The 22,166-nt window shown below is 45.9% G+C and overlaps 1 protein-coding gene across 1 annotated transcript in view; it reads right to left on the bottom strand.

Moving 5' to 3' along the window:
* Positions 1–2,532: 2,532 nt before the first annotated feature.
* Positions 2,533–22,166, bottom strand: part of LOC115088408 (dynein light chain Tctex-type 1) — a 45,443-nt gene continuing 25,809 nt past the window's right edge. Inside the window, exons 3-5 of the mRNA XM_029596644.1 lie at positions 14,725–14,848; positions 10,146–10,223; positions 2,533–2,989 (exon numbers count right to left, since the gene is read on the bottom strand). Of these exons, the coding sequence (XP_029452504.1) occupies positions 2,919–2,989; positions 10,146–10,223; positions 14,725–14,848 (273 nt within the window). The 3' untranslated portion in view covers positions 2,533–2,918. The remainder of the gene's footprint in view (positions 2,990–10,145; positions 10,224–14,724; positions 14,849–22,166) is intronic.

The following is a 22,166-nucleotide window of genomic DNA, read 5'->3' as shown; positions in this document are numbered from 1 at the left end:
CATACTGTTATTACTATAAGAAACAAAACCAGGGCTTCCAGCATGGACTCTAGCTGAGAGGTCATATTTTAGAAGAGCTCCGTTGCAGCTTACCTTTTATCTGCAATTTTAGAGGCAGAGGGATTGTTTTTGGAGTGACTGCTTAGTGGCATTGAGGCGCTCCTATTTTGGGTGCAGCTTTTTACCAGTTTGCTGGAATAACTTCCTGACAGCTGTGTTATGTTAACAAAAATCCCATAGGCACTGAGCAAGAGGAACACGATACTTGAAGCTAAGATAACATCCTCAATGAGCCTTCCAGTGCCTTGTTCTCCCAAATTCCCTGTGGTTGAGCATGCAGCCCCCAGCTCTCCTGTGGCTCCTACACGCCACAACAAAGTTGTCACTTGGGACAGTCACCAGCTGGAGAGCCATTGACAAAGCAAGCCTGAAGCTGTCTTTCCACTTCACCATCATGGCCAGGCAAGAGGGAGAGCATTCGGGCACTGCTATTCTAAGCTACACGACCTGCACCTTCTTGCCTGCTCCACCACCCAGATGGGTTCCAGAAATAACATATATAGACTGAAGTTTTGAAATCTATGGGCATTATTTTCCTACACAGTAAAAGCAGGTGCAAACATCGATGGGTACTTTTGTACTTCTGACAATTTTTGAAGAGGGACAAGTAATTTTTTCCTTCAAAATCTGGTGCAAAGGTTGCAGATAAAAGCAAGGCAGGTAGTTTGAAAACTGCACCCATACTTATGAACTGTTGCATGCTGCTTTGTGGATATAGTTTTATCCTATTCTAGAAGAGGAAAATTAGTTATTTCTTTATCCTCCTGCTATTCTTGTTTGACTGTTGTGGTACTCGTGCACACCTTGTTGGGCACTGAAGGCAGCAGATAGGCTGAATTGATAATTTGTGTGCTGGCACATAATGTAGTAATCAATAGGCAATTTAAATTGCATGCACGCTCCTTAGGAGAGATTCCTAGCCAGAGGTTATCCCATACCCTGCATAAAAAGAGCATACACTAGAGCCAAATTTGCCCACAGAGAGTGGCTATTCCTACCAAAGAGAAATTGATGAAGATATCCTCACTTGCATATTACCTTTTTCCTCGATGTCATCTAAAATGAAGAACATTATTGCTAATAATTGGCATATCCTGCAGCTTCATCCTGAGTTTCAGCGAGCCCCACGGTTTACATACAGCGGTGGGTCTAACTTGCAGGACCAGTTAGTTCTTTCAGATTCCACCATCCATCCATCCATTACCATCATAGGATCACACAAAGCCTGTGGTTCCTGCTCAGTTTGTAACAGAATGATAGAAACTTCTGCTATTTTCTTTTCGAGAATTAATTTCACTCTTGTGAGACTTTAAGCCTCATACAGACTGTACATCTGTTGGAGTGATCTACTTGATACAGGGCCCTTGCAACCTTTGGTATGTAGGGAAAACAAGACGATCTCTCAAAACCAGGATAATTGAACACAGGTCCTGCTTGAACAAAATACACACCACGGCTCCTTTGGTATCCCAGTGCTTAGAATATTCTCCTACTTTTGACTCTTTATGAGCATGTGTTTTCTCCACCCTGACGTGGAGGAGACTTTAACATGGCTCTGCTACAGGAGGAACAGCGTTGGATCCACTTGTTAAATACAACACATCTGACAGGTCTTAACTCTGCTTTAGAATTGCAAGTTTTTCTACAATGACAACTCAGAAATTGGTCATTCAGTCTGTTTACATGGTCGTCATGACATCAGCACGTCCTATTTTCCACGGGCTATTTCATTTTCACAACCTGCTTTCAGCGGTCTCTGTCCCCGTTTCTAAGAAGAATCGCTGCGAGACCTGGCATCCACAACAAGGAGGTTGGCTCTTTTGCATCGCTAAGATAAGTAACGCATTTTTTTGGATTTCACATCTGACTTGTTTGTTTGTTTTTTTCCACTGTCTCATTCCAAAGGCTATTGACCCCTGATGAAGCTGCGCTTTTGCAGCGAAACACCAGCCATTGTCGGGTTGGAGACGGAGACATCTTTACAGTTGGGACAGACATTTCCTATTGATCTTCACAGGCTTTAGAGCCGCGAATATAAGATATTTACATTTCCTTGCAGGCTATTAAGCCGTGATAATATGATTTACAGCCATTTCGGATGGAATATAAATTGATTTTTAGTCCGATCCCATTTGAACATTTCCTACAGGCTACACAGCCGGTAAGAGCCGCAGATGAAGATCAGACTGGACGGTTCAACTCTACACGGTTGAACACGTTGTCAGGCTTGCTGATCAGCATCTTACAAAATAATAATTAATCATTTGATATAGTGATACATTTTTGGATATATACGGAGTCAACTAGAATAATTAATTAATTGAGTGGTGCCTTTTGCCTATTGATTTTGATACACAGGACCCATAGTGTGCTTTTTTTTGGTGTTGACATAATGTAGTAAGCCATACTATTAGCAGCTAGATTTATAACTTTTTTTACTCATTTTATTTCTTAAAACAAATCCACTGCAGCTTGAAATTTCTATAATAATTTATTAGACTACTAACCAAGGTAAAATGTGTGAATAGTCAAGCATTTATTTTCAATCATTACAGCGATTAAAGCTAAAGTAAAGTCTACACTGCAGCAAAGTTCAGGATTTAGCACCTTAGAAGAAAAAATTTGCTTCGGTTTCAGAGCTTTAAGACACAGTAACTTGGCAATACCAGTGGTGCGACAACTAAGGGACAAGAAGGTGAAATGAACAGGTCATCTGGTTCATGTAATCTGGCTTCACATTTTTAAGATTGGTGTGGAAAAGAAAGATGCTTGCTACTTTCAGGAGTGTATAAGATATGTGGTTGAAGATGTGAAATTGAAAACAATCAGTAAGATGCAATTCAACAATTCAAATGAAGTCATATTGCAAGTCCAAAGGCACTGACTATACAGTACATGGTCTTATTCTCCCATCTCACAGTGCAACTCCCTGCAAAGGAGAAAAAGAACACCATTTAGGCCAGAATGAAACATTTACACGCCTAATGACAGTATAAAACTGCACAGCCAATAGGCCTCCCTTTTAACATTTGTTTTATTGTGACAAACAGAAATACGCCAATTAGTCACTTTACTTACCTCCTTCCTTCAGGATGCCTTCCCCCCCCCCACCCCCCCCAGTGGTCTGCCTCAGACTTTGAAGCTTTGCTTTCTCTCCTTGCCTACCGACAAACCCATGCTGATGACCTTCAGTTTGTCCTATCGGCTTTACCAATAAATCACTTTCAGCTACTAAAATTCTGTCATCAATTTAGTCTTTACAAAAAGCCAAATCCAGACTGCATTTGTATTTGGTTTCCTATCTGACCTTTGAAATCTGCTCTTCTTCTCCCTTTAAAGATCTGTGCTTTCTAACCTTTTATCATTCTCCTCATGCCTCAATCTGAGCTTGTAACTTCCATTCAGAACTATTTTCCTGTGACTCAGACCAGGTAGCCAACATACTCTTTCACACCCCAACCCTTAACATTCAAACCTAGGTTTTCCCCTCAAGTCCACCCCCAGCGCACTCGCGTTAGTGTCTTTGAACCTAGAAACAGACGGCAGATATTCACACAGTGGCTAGTTAAGTGAGCCGCATATAGCTAGCCGCTAAGTTAAGGGGATATTCAGTGGCGTGGCAGCACTGCTGAATGCAAGGTAGCTGCAGAAGTACATTCTGGCTGCATAACTCATTATGTGGCTAGAAATTAGCTGCATATGCTGTTTAATATCGCTGGTTAGCCATTTACATGGATAACATTTCAGTTATCCGTGTAAATGGCTTTTGAATATAGACCTCATGGCCTATCTAGTCTGCTGACCCACTCCTCAAGTGGATCCCATTTCACTGCTTACATTGGATTGTTCTCTCTCACTAGTAACTGCCAGGAAAGCTCAGCTGTAACAGGGTGGGTAACATGACTGCATCAGCACCAAACAGATCATGTTTTCAGAGCTTTCTGAAAGACCTAATGGCTTTTACCGCTCATTTCTTGGGCTCCCCTCAGTTCTATTAACATAGTTGGGGGGGGGGGAGGGATTGTGCAATTAGTGAAATATTGTCTTCAGAGAACATAGGGTACAGGTAAGCAGTGTCACTAAATCACATTAAGTGGGATTCACTAGTTTAGGGAAAATAAACACACCAGCTGCTAACAGAAGGAAGACGTGTGTTTGTTAGGTAAATCTGGTTTTTCTTCTTTTAACATGAAAGTCAACCCAAAATAATAAAATGGGCACTAGGAGGAATGGAGAGGCCAGAGAGAAGGGACAGTCCAAACCTATTATCCTGCTGGAAGACCATGTCCAAACAATAAAGCAAATGTTGCTTACCTGTAACAGGTGTTCTCACAGAACAGCAGGATGTTAGTCCTCACATATGGGTGACATCATCAGGATGGAGCCCAATCACGGAACACTTTTGTCAAAGTTTCCAGAACTTTGACTGGCCCCTACTGGGCATGCCCAGCACGGCACTAACCCTGCAGCCAGCAGAGGTCCCCCTTCAGTCTTATTTGAAAGCTACAGGCAGTGCCGAAAAATAAAGAAATAAAACATTACTAACCCAACACTGCGGGGTGGCGGGCGGGTTTTGTGAGGACTAACATCCTGCTGTCCTGTGAGAACACCTGTTACAGGTAAGCAACATTTGCTTTCTCACAGGACAAGCAGGATGGTTGTCCTCACATACGGGTGAGCACCGAGCTGAGGATGTCCAAACATGCATCAAATGTAACCAAAGACGTGCAACAGGCACAATGACTGGGGTGGAATTTGGTAGAGGGCATCCTGAACCCCACTGGGCAGGCGGAAGGGTGTTGGTACGTCACTTTGGAAATAGGTTACGCAGGACAGATTGGCCAAAGATGGAATCTTGTCTTCCGGCTTTGTCCAAGCAATAGTGGGCTGTGAAGGTATGGAGAGAGCTCAAGGTGGCAGCCCTGCAAATGTCAGGAAGTGGCACCGATCTTAGGTGTGCTACTGAAGTCGCCATGGCCCTCACAGAGTGTGCTTTAACACGGTCTTGCAAAGGAATGCCTGCTTGCTAATAGGAAAAAAAGATATGCAGTCCGCCAACCAGGAGGAGAGAGTCTGCTTACCCACAGGTTGCCCTAATTTGTTGGGATGGAAAGAGACAAATAACTGAGTGCTCTTCCTGTGGGCAAGTGTACTGTCTAGATAGAAAGCTTGAGCTCGTTTACAGTCAAGGGTATGCAGAGCTTGTTCCCCTGGATTGGAATGGGGCCTGGGAAAAGAGGTAGGTAGTATGATGGATTGATTAATTTGAAACTCCGAAACTACCTTGGGTAAAAACTTAGGGTGAGTGCGGAGTACCGCCCGGTCCTGCAGGAGTTTAGTGTAAGGCGGATAGGTAACTAGGGCCTGTAACTCACTAACTCTGCGAGCTGAAGTGATAGCTAAAAGGAAAATCACTTTCCATTTGAGATATTTTAGGTCACAGGAGTGAAGAGGCTCGAATGGTGGTTTCATGAGCCGACCAAGAACCAGGTTAAGGTCCCAAGAAGGGGCCGGAGGACATAAAGGTGGCTTGATATGGAGCAAGCCCTTTAAAAATCATGTTACGAGGGGTTGTACTGATATAGGGACATCCCCGACACCTTTATGGAAGGCGGCTACCGCACTGACATGCATTCTGATGGAAGAGGTTTTTAGACCTGACTGACAAATGCCAGAGATAGTCCAAAAACCTTGGGATTGGACAGGAAAAGGGATCAAGGGACTGCGAAGTGCAGCATGATGTGTACCTTTCCCATTTATAGGAATAAGATTTTCTTGTGGAAGGCTTTCGGGAAGCAATCAGGACACGAGAAACCGAATCTGAAAGGTTAAGTGGTTGAAGGATTAACCTTTCAACATCCATGCCATCAGGGACAAGGCCTGAAGATTGGGATGGCGTAGGCATCCGTCGTTTTGAGTGATCAGATGCGGGTCCGTTCCCAAGGGAATGTGCCTGCGGATGGAGAGATCCTGGAGTATGGGAAACCACACTTGGCGTGGCCAGTGAGGTGCTATCAGGATCATGGTTCCTTTGTCTTGACGTAGCTTCACAAGAGTCTTCGAAAGAAGAGGAAGTGGAGGGAATGCATAGAGCAGACCGGTTGCCCACGAGAGGGAGAATGCATCTCTGGGCTGAGAGCGCTCGCTCCGAATGAGGGAGCAGTAATTGTCCACTTTGTGGTTCTGAAGGGATGCAAAGAGGTCTGTCTGGGGGTATCCCCATTGGCGAAAGATTGAGGTCGCTACAGAGGGGTTGAGAGACCACTCGTGTGGCTGGAAGATGCGACTCAGTTTGTCTGCCAAGACATTGTCCACTTCCGGCAAGTAGGTGGCCCTGAGGTACATCAAGTGGGAGAGCGCTTCCGTCCAAATCTGCACAGCTTCCTAACACAGGAGGAAGGAGCCTGTGCCTCCCTGCTTGTTGATGTACCACATGGCCACCTGGTTGTCCGTCTGAATCAGGATGACGTGATTTGATAGGCATTTCTGAAAAGCCCTGAGAGCATATCACATTGCTCGAAGTTCTAGGAAGTTTATTTGACGCTTGGCTTCCTGTGGAGACCAAGATCCTTGTGTCTGTAGATTGTCCACGTGGGCTCCCCACCCGAGGTTGGAAGCGTCGGTGGTGAGAATGAGTTGAGGATCTGGTACTTGAAAAGGTAGTCCCTGGAGGAGATTGGTCTGATCTTTCCACCAGGCGAGAGACAGACGGAGTGAGTTGGTGATGTGGACAATGGTCGACAGAGGCTGAACAGCTTGAATCCATTGTGACCTCAGAGTCCAATGCCTGAGTTTCATGGCCAGGTGGGCCATTGGTGTAACATGGACGGAGGACACCATGTGTCCTAGCAGGACGAGGAATTGGTGAGCTGTTGCTGTATGTTGAGACTGCAACTGGTGAGCGAGGGCCTCGAGTGTTAGCGCTCATTGTCGAGGTAGAAAGGCTTTTGCCTGTAAAGTGTCCAAGTCTGCCCCAATGAACGACAAGTTTTGAGATGGGGTTAAATAGGATTTCCCGTAATTGACAAGATATCCTAGAGAAATTAAAGTGTGTAGAGTGAAACTGAGGGACGACCGAGCGGCTTGCTGGGTTGGAGCCCTGATTAACCAGTCGTCCAGATAGGGGTAGACGTGCACACCTTCTTTCCTGAGGAAAGCTGCTACAACTACGAGACATTTGGTGAAGACTCGTGGTGCAGACACTAGGCCGAAAGGAAGCACTCGATATTGATAGTGCTTTGGGCCTACTAAAAACCTGAGGTACTTGCGATGAGTTACAGTGATCGCAATGTGTGTGTATGCGTCCTGAAGGTCCAGAGAACAGAGCCAGTCTCCTCTTTGTAGAAGAGGTAGAAGCAAGCCCAAGGTTACCATCTTGAACTTTTCCCGCTGGAGGTACTTGTTGAGAGCACATAGGTCCAGAATTGGACGAAGCCCCCTGGATTTTTTGGGGATCAAAAAGTACCGGGAATAGAACCTTAGGCCTTGCTGCGAGAGTGGGACGGGTTCTATTGCTCTTAACTGGAGAAGAAGGGAAACCTCCTGCTCCAGAAGGACAGAGTGGTCGGATACTCTCCACGCCTACAGAGGTGGTGAGTCCGGTGGAAGAGTAAGAAGGTTCAGGTGGTAACCCTGAGCAATGATTGCTAGCACCCATTGGTCGGTTGTGATTGATTGCCACATGTTGTGAAAGTGGCACAATCGACCTCCCACTGGTATGTTTGGCAGAGGAATCAGACTGCTGCTCTCCAAGTGAAAGTAAAAAACCGGAAGCAGGCCCTGGCTGGGGAACTGCTTGCGGCTTTTGCTTTCGGGCCTGGCGAGGCTGAGGCTTTTGATAAGGGCTCGTAGTTCGGGACCTTGTTGGTGGAGGATAGTACTTCCTTGGATGGAAGAATGACTTCTTAGAGTCCTTCCTGAAGGGTTGTCTTAAGGGGAAGTCAGAAGGTATCGATGAGAGCTGTTTAAGGGTCTCACGATGATCCTTTAACTAAATACGGTAACAACAACAAGGGTGATGTAACAGTCTTTAACTTAATATATATCTGACATCACATAAGGACATGAAAAAGCATAATCTGCTCATTAATTGTAATTATTAAATAATTCATAAATATTCTTTGAAATTCATATAATTTATTATATATACATCTTGCATTGCCTTGTCGATGGCCTCCTGGACCAGCCGGTCCAGTTCTTCTCGGAGACCTGGAGCAAGCAGCCCCGGCTCCGGAACAGAAGAGGGAGGCAGAGGCATAGCTGGAGGGACCACCTTTACAAGCGAAATTGTGGCTCCCAAATCCCGATCAGGTGAGGGTGGCCTTGATGACCCGGTCGCAGGAATGGTCGGTGCCTTTCCTGGACAGGGCTTCTTCGGTGGCTCGGACGGTGGCTCGGTCGATGATTTCACTCCCTCGATGGTCCGAGTCTTATGATGCCAATGTTTCTCCCTACAATCCCCTCGATCCTGAGGGGGAGTAACGGGCACTGATGGCCGTGAAGAAGTCGATGGCGGGCGGTCACCAGACGGTGGTCGATGCTGGTGCGACATCTACGGTGCCGGTTCCGATGATGTCGATGCAATAGACGGCGTCGGGGTGTGAGCACGGAAGAGGAGTCCCATCTTCTCCATCCTTGCCTTGCGACCTTTGGGTGTCATGAGGGCACATTTGGTGCAAGTCAGGACATCATGCTCCCGGCCTAAATACATTACACAGACACCATGAGGGTCTGTGATAGAGATGGTGCGAGTACAGTCCGGGCACCGGCGGAACCCAGACGCCATGGCCATAGAAAAAAATCGAGCCGCAGGATGGACGACGGCCAGCAGGCCGCAAGGGCCAAACTAGACGGTAATCGACGAAAACTGTCAAAAAGCTTACCGGAGTACCGCGGCTAGAGAGAAGTTAGAGGAGGGACCCCTGTGGGGCAATTTAACGTTAGTTAATTCCGTGAGGAAAATTCCTGTCAGGAATCTCCAGAGCTCCTAAACTGTGAGGCTACTGCAGCACGGAAAAAGAAGACTGAAGGGGGACCCCTGCTGGCTGCAGGGTTAGTGCCATGCTGGGCATGCCCAGTAGAGGCCAGTCAAAGTTCTGGAAACTTTGATATAAGTTTTCCGTGATTGGGCTCCATCCTATGATGTTACCCATATGTGAGGACTACCATCCTGCTTGTCCTGTGAGAAAGTTGCTTACATGTAACAGGAGATCTCTGAGGACAGCAGGATACCAGTCCCCACAAGCGAGTGACATCATAGACATGCCCAGGTTGAGAACACATAAAACTTGCAGAGCTTTATCTATGCTCTTCCTAAGCACCTGTGGGACAACCCACGTTATCACCATTGTAAATCCTATCTAAAAGCTTTATGGTAGAAACCAACACTCAGGAGAAGCAGAATTAGTATCCTTCTATCCTCATAGAGCACTTCTTACTCTTAAGCAACTTTCTTTCTCCGAGAACAGAACAGCAGTCTTCATAAGTGGGAATCCTTACTTACAGGTTGCCTCTGAACAAAAGGAGGGAACAGAATACAGACAAACAGCATGTTGGGAGCATCTCAATTTGTAAAGTTTTTTTTTGTTTTAGAAGATAACAAATACTCGGGAGTCAGTGTCCAAACTATAATGTAATGTAACCATTCTCCTGCATGGAAGCCAATCTCAGGTGCACCACCGCCACTGCTGCCAAGGCCAACAGTATGAGCCTTGACATGCCCTTCCAGAGTCAGGCCTACCTGGGCATAACAGAAGGAGATGCATTTGTACCCAATTAGACATTGTGTGCCTGGTCCACAGTAATGCTAGGTCTGAGGCAAAAGAAAATTTTTCATTAACTGGGCTAGTACCCATGCTGCGGGAGTTTTTGTGGGAGACTTCACTTACAGAAAGTACTGCATGAATCTGATAACTAAATGTGGCCCCTTAGCAAAAAGGTTAGGCAAACCCTGCATCATTTGAAATGGAAGAGGTTTAAAGGCATCTGGTTTAAAGGCAACACACTAGATATTTTCTCCTGCATAATACTTTCTCTATCTTCCAATGATGCACCATATTATGAAGGAATGAAGTGAGATAATATACCGTCAGTGGTGTTGTCCCAGAAGCAGGAGCTTGCTGTGTGTAGACCAGCACCATTCTTTTGCATAATGACACAAGTAACTGTTAATGCAAAGAAGAAAAAATAAGTCACCTAACCACTTCAACAACATGTACATGTACATAAATGATGGAAAATATTTGTGGTTTTCTCTCTCTGCTAGGCCTTTCCCTTTTTTTTTTATCATCATTTTTACTGTCACATGGGTAACAAACTGGACATTTTTCTAATTGCCTAAGCTGACTTAAAAGATACTTAAGACCTTTATTGGTAATCAGATTGTTATATTCAAGGCTTAAGAATCCTTACCAGCAAAACCCACACTGCCTTTAAAAATATATCTTAACCACATAACACAGAGCAATTCAAAAGATAATTTTTAAGCCCTTTCACTATCAATGATATAATATAGCCATTATCCAATGGACACATGAGTCTATACAAATACATATAGAAATAAATCAAAAACAAGTGAAATAAGCATTGGAAAATATATCTGAGCAAGTGAACACAGGGGGACTGTTTTCACAAGTTAATTAAATATTCAAGCAATTAAGGGGCCAATGTAATAAACCCCAAGTTAAGACTGTGAGCTGAAATTCAGCACAAAGTTTAACGCAGGTGCAAAAAAAAAAAAAAATTAGTAGTCTGTCCACCAAACATAATTCAGATTGTCAGATTATCGAGGCAAGAGGGGGATTGGAGTAGGTTCAACTCAAGAAGTGGGTTGCTTGATGGGAGTTGTTTGGAAAGAACAGAGAAGACAGATACTATCATGAATTCAACATCCAAGCTGTTAGGGCCATGGAGGATAGATTTTGGTGACAAAGTTGGTTTTTGCTCCTGTTTGATGAGAATCGGAGAAGCTCACAGTCAAATTTGTGACCAAACTGACACCATTAAATATGGAAACCACATTTGCCATGGCCAAGCCCAAACAATGAGGACCATTCGTGCCCAGTAGACAGACATCCCAGCTTAGAAAAGCATCCTGAGATTTATTTATTTATTATTTTTTTATATACCGACATTCGTTCTGAGATATCATAAAAATATGCCATATGCTAACTTCATGGAGTGCCCCCTAGTCTTTCTATTATCTAAAAGAGTAAATAACCGATTCACATCTACCTGTTCTAGACCTCTCATGATTTTAAACACCTCTATCATATCAGGCCTTACACTCAGGCCTGACACTCTTAGGACGTCTACGTCAGAATCACCTTCCAGCTCTTCAGGAGTGAATACTACTTGTGGATTTATACGCCACCGTTATTAGCTACCCCTTTTGGGTTGTTCCTTGTCTTTATGTCTCTTATGAGTCGATGGCATTGAGGAAGGATGGTCGGATGATGAATGGTCAACCTTCTGCTTATCCCTTAATGCATACATTGAAGATGATTGCGTCAGTTGCGTCGAATGACATACTGCGTCATGCTTCATGCGTCTATGGTCTTCCAGCACCGGACACTTTGGTGAGTTGATCAAGTCTCCGAGCCATGTGTCTTGTGTCAGTCTGCGCCATGCTCTCTTTTTATAAAAGATATCTACTCCAGCATTACTGTTTTAAGTTTCAGCTATGAAGTAGGGTCTTTTGGGGATTTATCTCCCGAACCCTTTGTGCTCTGTTCCTTAGTTGGAATTTTGAGCCAGCTACGCTTGTGTTGAGGTTCCAGCGACATGGATCTTTTACCTGTCACTGGCTTCTTGGTCTTCTGAGCAAGCAACGATTGTGAGGAACGGTGGGTCGGGGCATAGAAGCCTGACGGGTCGCTCCTCAGTTTCGCCATTTTTTTCATCCCGTTTTCTCTGGGCCCATGGGGACATCCTGCCACAGTCACGACAGAAGGGCTGATCATGGTGCAGACCAAGGCAAATTTAGCAATAATTACGTCCGTCTGTGACAGACATAATTTTGCCACATTGGCAAAATTTAAAACCTGGTGCCTCCTTGAGGACTAGAAGTTAATGTGTTTTTAATCTGTAATTCACATTCTTTTTGATTACTGCACGTCACATTTACTATTGACATTCAAGTGGATTCTTGATTTTTTTTTTTTTTGTAAATGCATAAATAAACCCGGTGCCTTTAGAGCCATGTTTATTTATTTATTTATAATTTTTTATATACAGACAACAGTTTGCACATCGTATCGGTGTACAAGTAACTTAAAACTTTCCGGCAATGCCTTTACAGGGAACAATAACTATGTATACAAGAACTTACAACTAATACAGAAATGGAGTAACTATTTACAGGTTTGATGGTAGTTTACAACGGCAAATTACAATTTCCAAGGTACAGTGGCATATAATCAATAAACTGAGTAGAGAGCTGGATAGACAATGGAAAGTTACGGGATGTACGAAGAACAACATTAGGGTGGTAAAAATAGGTTTCAAAATGGGGTGTTGACAGGAGGGGGAGAGTGGGGTAGAAAAAGCAGCAAATCGAAGTATTTGCATGGTGGGGAAGTAGCAGTGGACTGTACAAGATTCTTCAAGGAAAAGTACTATACACAGCTCAGGGAGCCATCCGGACGGGGGTTAATGAATGAAGGAACAGCCTGTAGGAACAGCCAAGTTTTTAGTCTTTTTTTGAATTTGGGTGTAGAAGTTTTGGTGCGTAAGTCTGGGGGCATTGAGTTCCATAGGGTCTGACCGGCCAGGGAAAAGGCTCTGTTCTGGAGGTGAGTTTAGTGGATTTGATGGAGGGGGTCCGGAGTGTTCCTTGGAGGGCAGGGCGAGTTGGTCTAGCAGAGGTACGAGGAAGCAGAGGAGGGTTGAGCCAGTGGGTATTTTAATTGTTAATGCTTTTCTGTATGATGGAGAGAACCTTAAATAGGATTCAGTATTGTATTGGTAGCCAGTGGAGCTCGATAAGAGTTGGAGTGATATGGTCATGTTTTCTGGAGTTAGCATTTAAAAGTGCTTTTTTGGGTACACAAGTGTAAAAAAAATAGAAATGATTACAGAAAGGCGCGAGAGAGAACTAGACATGACTGTGAGGCTGCACGGGAAAAGCAAAATTGCTTACCTTGTAATAGGTGTCATCCCAGGACAGCAGGATGTAGTCCTCACATATGGGTGACGTCACTAACTGAGCCCTATCACGGAAAACATTCTGTCAAAGTTTCTAGAAACTTTTGACTGGCACACTGAGCATGTCCAGCATGCCATGAAAAAAAAAAAAAAAAGTCTAAAGTCTAGAGGATGTGAATGAAGAGTGGGTGGCTCGCAGGAATGACGGCTACTACCGGAGATAATACCCTTATTCAATAAACATATACACGGTTAATGCGACTCCAACATTGCTCTAAGCTTCAACGGCAAGAGGAAATGTGGAAAAAAGGATTTGCATTCACAAAAAAGCAGGGAGTAGCTGGCTTGTTACGGCGGTTACTACCCCAAACCAAATAAGCCTGATACTTCACTTTCAATGCATATCCAGCATGGCTCTCTGCTTCAACGGCAGGGGAGAAGAAAAACTGATACTTCACACATCCAGCAGAGCTCTCTGCTTCAACGGCAGGGGAGAAGAAAAACTGATACTTCACGCATATCCAGCATAGCTCTCTGCTTCTACGGCAGGGGAGAAAGACTGATACTTCACGCATATCCAGCATAGCTCTCTGCTTCAAGGGGCAGGATGAAACATCATGGGACTGGCCCAAACAAAGTACACACTCGAGGTGTGGATCCGTAAATCGACATGGTCCGATTACATTTGGGACATTTTTTAAATCCTGTGGCCATGATAACCGCAACAGCCGTCGATGGATACCTGACGAAAAATTTATAAAACTCAGAAGAGTCGGAAAGGAATTATTCTTCTCACCGGCCGGTGGTAAAGAGAGACACCCCGATGTGGGAAAGAAAAAATGAAGTTTTGATTTGATATTTAGTCAGAAATTGTGTGAAGAATTTCACACAGGGCTCCTGCTCCGCGATGCCAAAAGCAGCGCGGAAAAACGAAGACTGAAGGGAGACCCCTGTGGCTGAGAATAAGCTCAACCAAGCCTTGTATGGATCCTGTGAACCAGCTAACAGGGCTTGCTCCATCCGAATGACCCAGGACCTGAGAGCCCAGCCCTGAACCTGCTTAACCAGGACAATGGCTTTCAAACTGCTTTCTTAGGTGACCAAAGATTCCTGCCCAATTGGGGGCCTAAAGGCTACCATCCGAGGAACAAGCGAAAACTTGTTCTACCATGGAGGCCCTCAGAAGCCCTGGAAGCTAGGGATCCTGCTGCATTAGTACAGAACATGTTACCAATCTGCTAGAGACAAAGAAGACTGGCAATTGCCTGAATTGCACTATTCTATATATCAGTGATGACTTCTCCATCTTCTGGTAGGGTGGTATGAACCCATGTCTGGACTGTTCTACCAAGATAAGGAGGTGGACCTTTTGGAAATAGCGACCAAGATGTTTAATATCAAAATGTACATTTATTGCAATTTTATTACTTGATACAACTTTAAGTGGTGTGAACTTATGTGAACCTAATGCACAGTAGTCAATGCAACATTTCGTAAGCCAGGGGACTAACTAATACTCACCAATATACTTGAAAGGCTTTCCCAGTTTCGTTAGTTGACTTAGAGTTGTTTCTACCACAGTTGTAGTCCAATGGTTCACTTTGTTGTGTTGGTAAGCATTACCACCAATTGCACTTTCTATGGACTAAAAATAAGTGATTCAATGATGGTGCTATTTCTAATAGTTTCCAAAATGCTTAAAAGCTTTGTATCCCACTATTAAAATGAGAAATTCAAAAGGAAAGCTTTACTTTTCAGAATGTGAAGTTCTCCCATTGATAAGCAGGGCTGAATTACTCATGTTACATGGGTGATGTCATCCAACAGCACTAAACAGGCCCTTCTTCTAGCTCAGTAAAGCTCTACTGAGCATACTTGGGAATTCCCACACAAGTACTACCTCAAGAGCATCCTTACTTTCTTTTTGTCTGCGCAGCTGCACAGATGTGTACCCTCTCTCTCTCTAATTTTTTTCTAAATGTCTGATATTTGTCAGTTTTCTTAATTTTTCATTGTCTTGCTGCATTGGCAATCTCACAACAGCACTTTTCAGTACTATATAAACGACAAGAAAAAAAAGACGACATATCAGTTAAGGGCAACAACCCCAGGGGGGCTTCCCTATGCTGCTAGTGCAGCCAGCCTAAACCCCCTTCAGATAGGCATAAGATTTGCTACCACTGTCTCAGCCTGGATCATGATGCAGCCAACTGCTTTTACTGTGGCAGAATGTCCCCAAGGGTTCTGAAGAATCAAGAAGGCTGAGCTCCACCAGGCCCTTGAGCACAGGCATTGATGATCTTCCTGCTCATCCAGCTCAAGCAAGAGTGTTTTGCTTCACTCCCCCACCTTTGGGCTCCTCAAAGTCAAGCAAATCTAAGCAGTTTGGGCACAGGAGCATTTTGGCTCCATGCCACATTCCCTAACCGCAACCCCTATGGGGGTGTCTGAGCTTACTTATATAAAACTCCACGCCTCCTCGTCTAAGTCCTCCAAAACGGGATTTGGCACAACCGGCACATAAAAAGCACACGGCACCAATGAAGCACTCCCACTCAGTTTGCGCACATGCATCCTGCCAGTTGGCACAAAGGCATTCTGGACCATTAGCAAGCATGGTGCCAAATCTTCCCCTGCTGTTGGGGTGTATCGCACAGTCTATGCCATTTGAGAAAGCCACTCCCTCGGCTTCACCGTTTTGCCCTTCAGTGTGTGCAGATGACTCAGGTGCTTTGCAGGGATATGCCTTCCAGATTCCTCATTCACTGTTGGGCCAAAAAAGTACTACTGTCTGTCTCACCTGTTATTTCCTGATCTCATCGGCTCTGTCCTACCACTGATTTCCATGAGGACAACTGTGAAACCATCCTTTTGGAGCCATCACAAGATGAACTGGTCTAATATTGGAGGAAGAGGTTTTTCCTCCAACACTGGCCTGGAGAACACAGCAGTCCATCGATCAAATCAAGGAGTTGGTGAAAAGTTTTCTCTCCTCCTCAATGGATAGACAATTCCAAGGAAGGCATACTACAACCGATTCTAACCAAGCTGTCAGCCCTCAACGGGGTCCCATCTGAATCCCAGATCCAAGACTTTCAGGAGTTCTCACTGACCCTTTTGGTGGAGATGGGCAAGGCATTGGGGATCAATAGGATGCTGACTCCAGAATGGAAGTTTCTAGTATTCGTAAAATTCTGGAGATGCCAACAGAACCTGCTGTGATCTCTATCCACAAGATCTTGTGGGACCTACAAATTAAGATGTGGTAAAATCTGATGTCTTGTTTACCAGCCTCTAGGAAACCTGACCTCAAATAAGCAGTTCAACAATCCCCTAGATTTGGGGTAGTTCAACTTCCCCAATCAATCGGTGATGGTCGAATCAGCTTTGAAATGGGCCATGATCCATCTTTTCTCCAATACTCCGTGAAAGACCCAAGACTGCTACATGCTAAATGCATGTATTGCAGCTTACAAGTTGTACCTGATACAATACCTACATGACTGTGGAGATGCTTAAGCCTCTGATCCTTTCCCTGGTCAATGTCACCTTTTACTTTCTATGTATGAATCCTTCGACACCTCAGCTTGCTTTATTGCCATTGTAGTTGTTCACTGCATCGCCTGCCTTCAGGCTAGCAGCCTCAGGGAAGACATCTATGAAAAGCTAGTTGATAACTGCACGGGTGACAATCTTTTTGGAGACAAGGTCAGAGACAGTTGCTCAAACAAAGGAACATGCCACCATGCAATCTCTCTTAGGGGTATCTGATCAACCGTCAACTGGGAGAATTTCTTTGCTTATAAACACTCCTTCTACCAGCACTCCCTCTGGAACTTTCAAAGGTACAGAGTCCCGCTCACACTGCCTCAATAATTTGGGATGCCAAAGGGAACATTGGCAACTGAATCAGCACCACCAGGCCCAGCCAAAACCGGGCCTCAGTTTTTGATAATTCCAGAATCTCAAGATATGAATACCTCTGACAAAGACAGGATCCAGCTATTTCTGAATGGAGGACTACTGTGTCCTCAGGATGTGCAGCGTGGTAACTGCTTGCATTTATCCTGTATCCCCATGTTACTCTCAGCATCCAGTTTTTAATCCGGATACGTCTCACACCCCTCAGCTATACATATACAGTAGGTAGAGTCATTACTTCAATAGAACCCCCTCCAGGAATGTGGCCAGGGGTTCTACACCTATTTCCTTATACCCAAGAAGTCAGGAGACCTGAGACCAATCCTGGATTTACAAAATCTGAATGACTGCATTCTGTGGGAGAAATTCAAGATGAACTTCCTCCACACTATTCTCCCCTTCAACCAGTAGGAAAACTGAATGTGCAACCTGGATCTGAAAGACACTTATGCACACATCCTGATCCATCTGACTCACTGGAAGTACCTCTGCTTTGTGGTGGACAAGTCCCACTATCAGTACAAAGTCCTTCTGTTTTGCTTCTCTGCAGCTAGAGGGTCTTTATAAAGTGACTGGTGATAGTGGCTGCATTTCTGCATCGCCGGAGCACTTGCATCTTACCATACCTAGATGACAGGCTAGTAACAGCCTTGTCTCAGGAAGCTCTCAATGCTTAGGACAGGACGATCGACGAACTCCAGTCCCTGGGGTTCCTCATCAATTACCCCTTCCAAACTCATGCCAACTCAGCGAATCCAGTTCATCAGAGCATAGAAGAGAGGGCACTCTGTCCAGCTGACAAAAGCACGATGACTGCAGAAATTAGCTGACTTATCGCAACACCTATGCACACCAGTTTACTTCATCCTTGTGGTGCTGGATCACAGTCGCTGCAGTTGGAGAAATTACTTTCCTGATAATTTCGTTTTCCTTCGTGTAGACAGATGGACTCAGGACCAGTGGATTATGTGCTGCAGGAACCTCAGCTCTTCAGTATTCTCTTCAAAAAGCCATTGTGGATATATCTTTGCTTAAATAACTTGATTAAAACTTGATTTCAAAGCCGGAGACCGCCACCCAACTAATCAGTGCCGACACCGGACAAACTATGGGTGTCTTGAACTAGGGGAAAGCAACGGCTTACCCGTATTGCTTAGTCTCGAGGTTTGCTTTCCGAGGTCCTCCTTCTCTGGGGCACTAAGGAAAACGAAATTATCGGGTAAGTAATTTCTCCATTTCCTAGCGTGTAGCCAGATGGACTCAGGACCAGTGGGATGTACAAAAGCTACTCCTGGACCAGGCAGGAGGCTGCCCTGTGCCCACTTAGTACCGCCCTTGCGAAGGCTGCGTCCTCTCAGGCCTGAACATCCAGGCGGTAGAACCTGGAGAAGGTGTGTAGGGAGGACCACATTGCCGCCCGACAGATTTCGGTGGGCAACAGCAGCTTGGTTTCTGTCCAAGAAACTGCCTGGGCCCTAGTAGAATGAGCCTTAACCTATAGTGGTTAGGGCTTTCCTGCCTCTATGTAGACTGCCTTGATTACTTCTTTGATCCAGCGGGCTATGGTTGCCCACGAGGTCGCTTCTCCTTGCTTCTCCTTGCTTCTTCCCACTGTGAAGGACGAACAAGTGATCTGTTTTGCGCACCGGTTCTGATCTTTCCAGGTATCGCACCAGGAGTCTGCTGACATTTAGATAGCGAAGAAGGCATGAGTCTTCAGAGTCCTTATGGTTCATCCGGAGATGGTCTGGGTCAAGTGAAACTCAGAAACCACTTTCGGTAGGAAGGAGAGGGATGGTATGCAGTTGTATGGTTCCAGGAGTGAACCTAAGGAACGGTTCCCGACAGGATAGTGCCTGTAGTTCGGATATGCAACGAGCTGAACATACTGCCACCAGGAATACCGTCTTCAATGTTAAGAGGCGTAGTGACAGACTGCGCGTTGGTCTGAAGGAAGCCCCTGCTAGGAAGTCTAATAACAGATTGAGGTTCCATAGGGGCACCGGCCACTTTAGGGGTGGCCGGAGTTGTTTAACCCCTTTTAGGAAACGTATCAAGTCCGGATAAGCTGATAGACTGATACTGTCCACTTCAGCTCTGAAGCAGGAGAGGGCGCCTACTTGGACCTTGAGGGAGTTGAGTGACAGCCTCCTCTTCATACCGTCCTGTAGGAACTTCAGAATCATGGGGATCTTGGCCGTCTGCGGAAATATCCCACGGTCCTCGCATCAGGCTTCAAATATTCTCCAGATCCATTTGTATGACAGAGATGTTGAGAACTTGAGTGCGCGGAGCAGGGTATCATCACGGCCTTTGAGTAATCACGCTTATTCAGGCGAGTCCTCTCAAGGGCCAGACTGTAAGAGAGAATCAAGATGGATCTTCGTGAAGAATCGGGCCTTGCCGGAGAAGGTCCCTGTATGGAGGTAGGCACAGAGGGCTACCTGAAAAGAGAGTCTTTGCATGTCTGCATACCATGGGCGTCTTGGCCAATCCGGGGCCACTAGTAGAACTAGTCCCCTGTGCTGTTCTATCTTGCGGATGACCTTGCCCAGTAGTGGCCAAGGGGGGAAGGTATACAATAAGTCTTCCTCTGGCCAAGGCTGAACAACAGCGTCGATCCCTAGGGAGTGTGGCTCTCGTCTGTGGCTGAAGAATCTGGGGACTTGGGCACTGAGATAAGTGGCCAGTAAATCCATGGTTGGGAGGCCCCAGCCATTTACTATCAGTTGGAAGGCTGTGGTCGACAGTGTCCATTTCCCTGGGTCCAGGCTCTCTCTGCTGAGACGTTGTCTTTTCCTGCGATGTGGGAGGCCGAGATCCCTTGTAGGTTTATCTCCGCCCATGCCATGAGAGGGTCTCTATCTCCAGAGACACCTGCTGGCTCCTGGTTCCTCTCTGGCAGTTGATGTAAGCAACAGTTGTAGAGTTGTCCAACATTACTCAAATCACTTTGCCTCGGAGTCTGTGGCTGAATCGCAGGTACGCTAGTCTGACTGCTCGAGCTTCCAGGCCGCTTATGTTCCATCCCACCTCTTCCTCGTTCCATTGTCCCTGGGCTGTCAGTTCCTGACAGTGGGCTCCCCACCCTTGCATCCATGGTGAGCATCCAGTTCGGTGGGGATAGGCTTACTCCTCTGCTTAGGTGGTCTTCCTGTAGCCACCACTGAAGCTGACAATATACATCTGCTGATAGTTGGAAATGAATTGAGTAGTCCTGGGACAGTGGGTTCCATCGTGACAGTAAGGAGCACTGGAGCGGTTGCATATGGGTCCTTGCCCATGGGACGACCTCCAGGGTTGATGCCATGAGGCCGAGGACCTAGGGGCGTGCATTGGTCATCAATCGTCGTAATTGTCCTATCAGTTTCCTTCTCCTTGGGGGAGGGAGGATGACTTTGTTCTGTTTGGTGTCGAAACGGGCTCCCAGGTACTCTAGAGATTGAGAAGGCTGCAGACTGCTCTTGCCTGTGTTCATGACCCAACTGAGCTCCTGCAGTAGGTTCTTGACTCTGCTGGTCATCTGCCGGCTCTCTTTCGAAGACTTTGCCCTGATCAGCCAGTCATCCAGGTAAGGGTGTACGAAGATCCCTTCCTTCCTCAGTGTTGCCGCCACGACCAGCATAATTTTGGAGAATGTTCTGGGGGTGGCTGCTGGGCCGAAGGGTAGCGCTCGGAACTGGTAATGGTGACCCAGTATCGCAAAGCGTAGAAAATGCTGGTGATCTTGATGGACTGAAATGTGAAGGTAGGCTTCGGAGAGGTCCAGGGAGGTTAGAAACTCTTCTGGTTGTACTGCCATTATTACGGCGTGAAGAGTCTCCATGTGGAAGTGTAGTATCCGCAGATGACGGCTGACGCTCTTGAGATCCAAGATGGGTCAGAATGATCCTTCCTTCTTGGGAACAATAAAATAGATGGAATAGCGCCCCGTATTTTGTTGGGGCATAGGAACCAGAGTTATTGCCTTCAGACTGAGTAGCCTTGTCAGAGTGGTTTCCACTGCCAGTCTCTTGGTGTGGAAGTGGCAGGGTGACATCATAAATTTGTCTCGAGAGATGCTGTGGAACTCCAGAGAGTAACCTTCTCGAATGATGTTTAGTACCAATTTGTCAGACGTGATCTCGACCCATCTTTGGTAGAAGAGGGCAAGTCAACCCCCTATTTCCTCTTCCTGGGATGGTTCGGCCCATTCTCATTGGGGAGCACGGCTGGAGCCTGCCCCAGGGCCTGTTCTTCTCTTGGTCTGTCAGTTCCGAAACGGTGGGACCTTCCAGAGGGACGAGGTGCCTGGAACTGCAAGTTCCTGTAAGTTCTAAAGCATTGCGAACCTCTGCCCCTGGTTCTTCTGGGGGAGGGGGTGCTGGGATCTTTTACTTGTCTTCCAGTAGCCGATGCACTAGGGATTCGCCCCATTTGCTGGCTAACTTCTCCAATTCGCTTCCGAACAAGAGAGATCCTTTAAAGGGCATTCTTGTAAGATTCGCTTTAGAGGTCGCGTCAGCAGACCAATTCTACAGCCATAGTTGTCTTCTGGCTGCCACTATTGAGGCTACTTCCCCGGCTGAGGTATGCACCAGATCTGAGCTTGCTTCCATCAGGAAGGCTGCTGTAGGTTCCATCATCTCACCGGTATACGTTCCGGAGTTATTTGCCTTTCTCAAGAGGAGCAAGCAGGAACATGCCACCAGTGCACAGCAGGAAGCAATCTGCAGTGTCATTGCTGTTGCGTTGAAGGCCTGCTTAAGAATGGATTCCAATCTTCTATCCTGAGTATCCTTCAATTCAGCCCCCCTCCCTCAACGGGAATGGTTGTTCGCTTTGATACGACACAGACCACTTTCGGAAAACGCAGGTATTCCTTGGTCGCTGGTTCCAGAGGGTATAAGGCTTCCAAGGCCCAACCCCCTTTAAAGCTGGCCTCCGAGGCATCCCACTCCAGGTCAATCAGTTCCTGGATGGCTTCCATCATTGGGAAGTAGCATGAGACTTTAAGAAGGGACACAAGGATGGGGTTCTTCTTTGGTTCCGCCATAGAGTCC

Source organism: Rhinatrema bivittatum, chromosome 3, assembly GCF_901001135.1.
Source record: "Rhinatrema bivittatum chromosome 3, aRhiBiv1.1, whole genome shotgun sequence".
NCBI lineage: Eukaryota > Metazoa > Chordata > Amphibia > Gymnophiona > Rhinatrematidae > Rhinatrema > Rhinatrema bivittatum.
The sequence above is the reverse complement of the archived record's forward strand: the minus strand, read 5'-3'. Positions and strand labels throughout refer to the sequence as shown.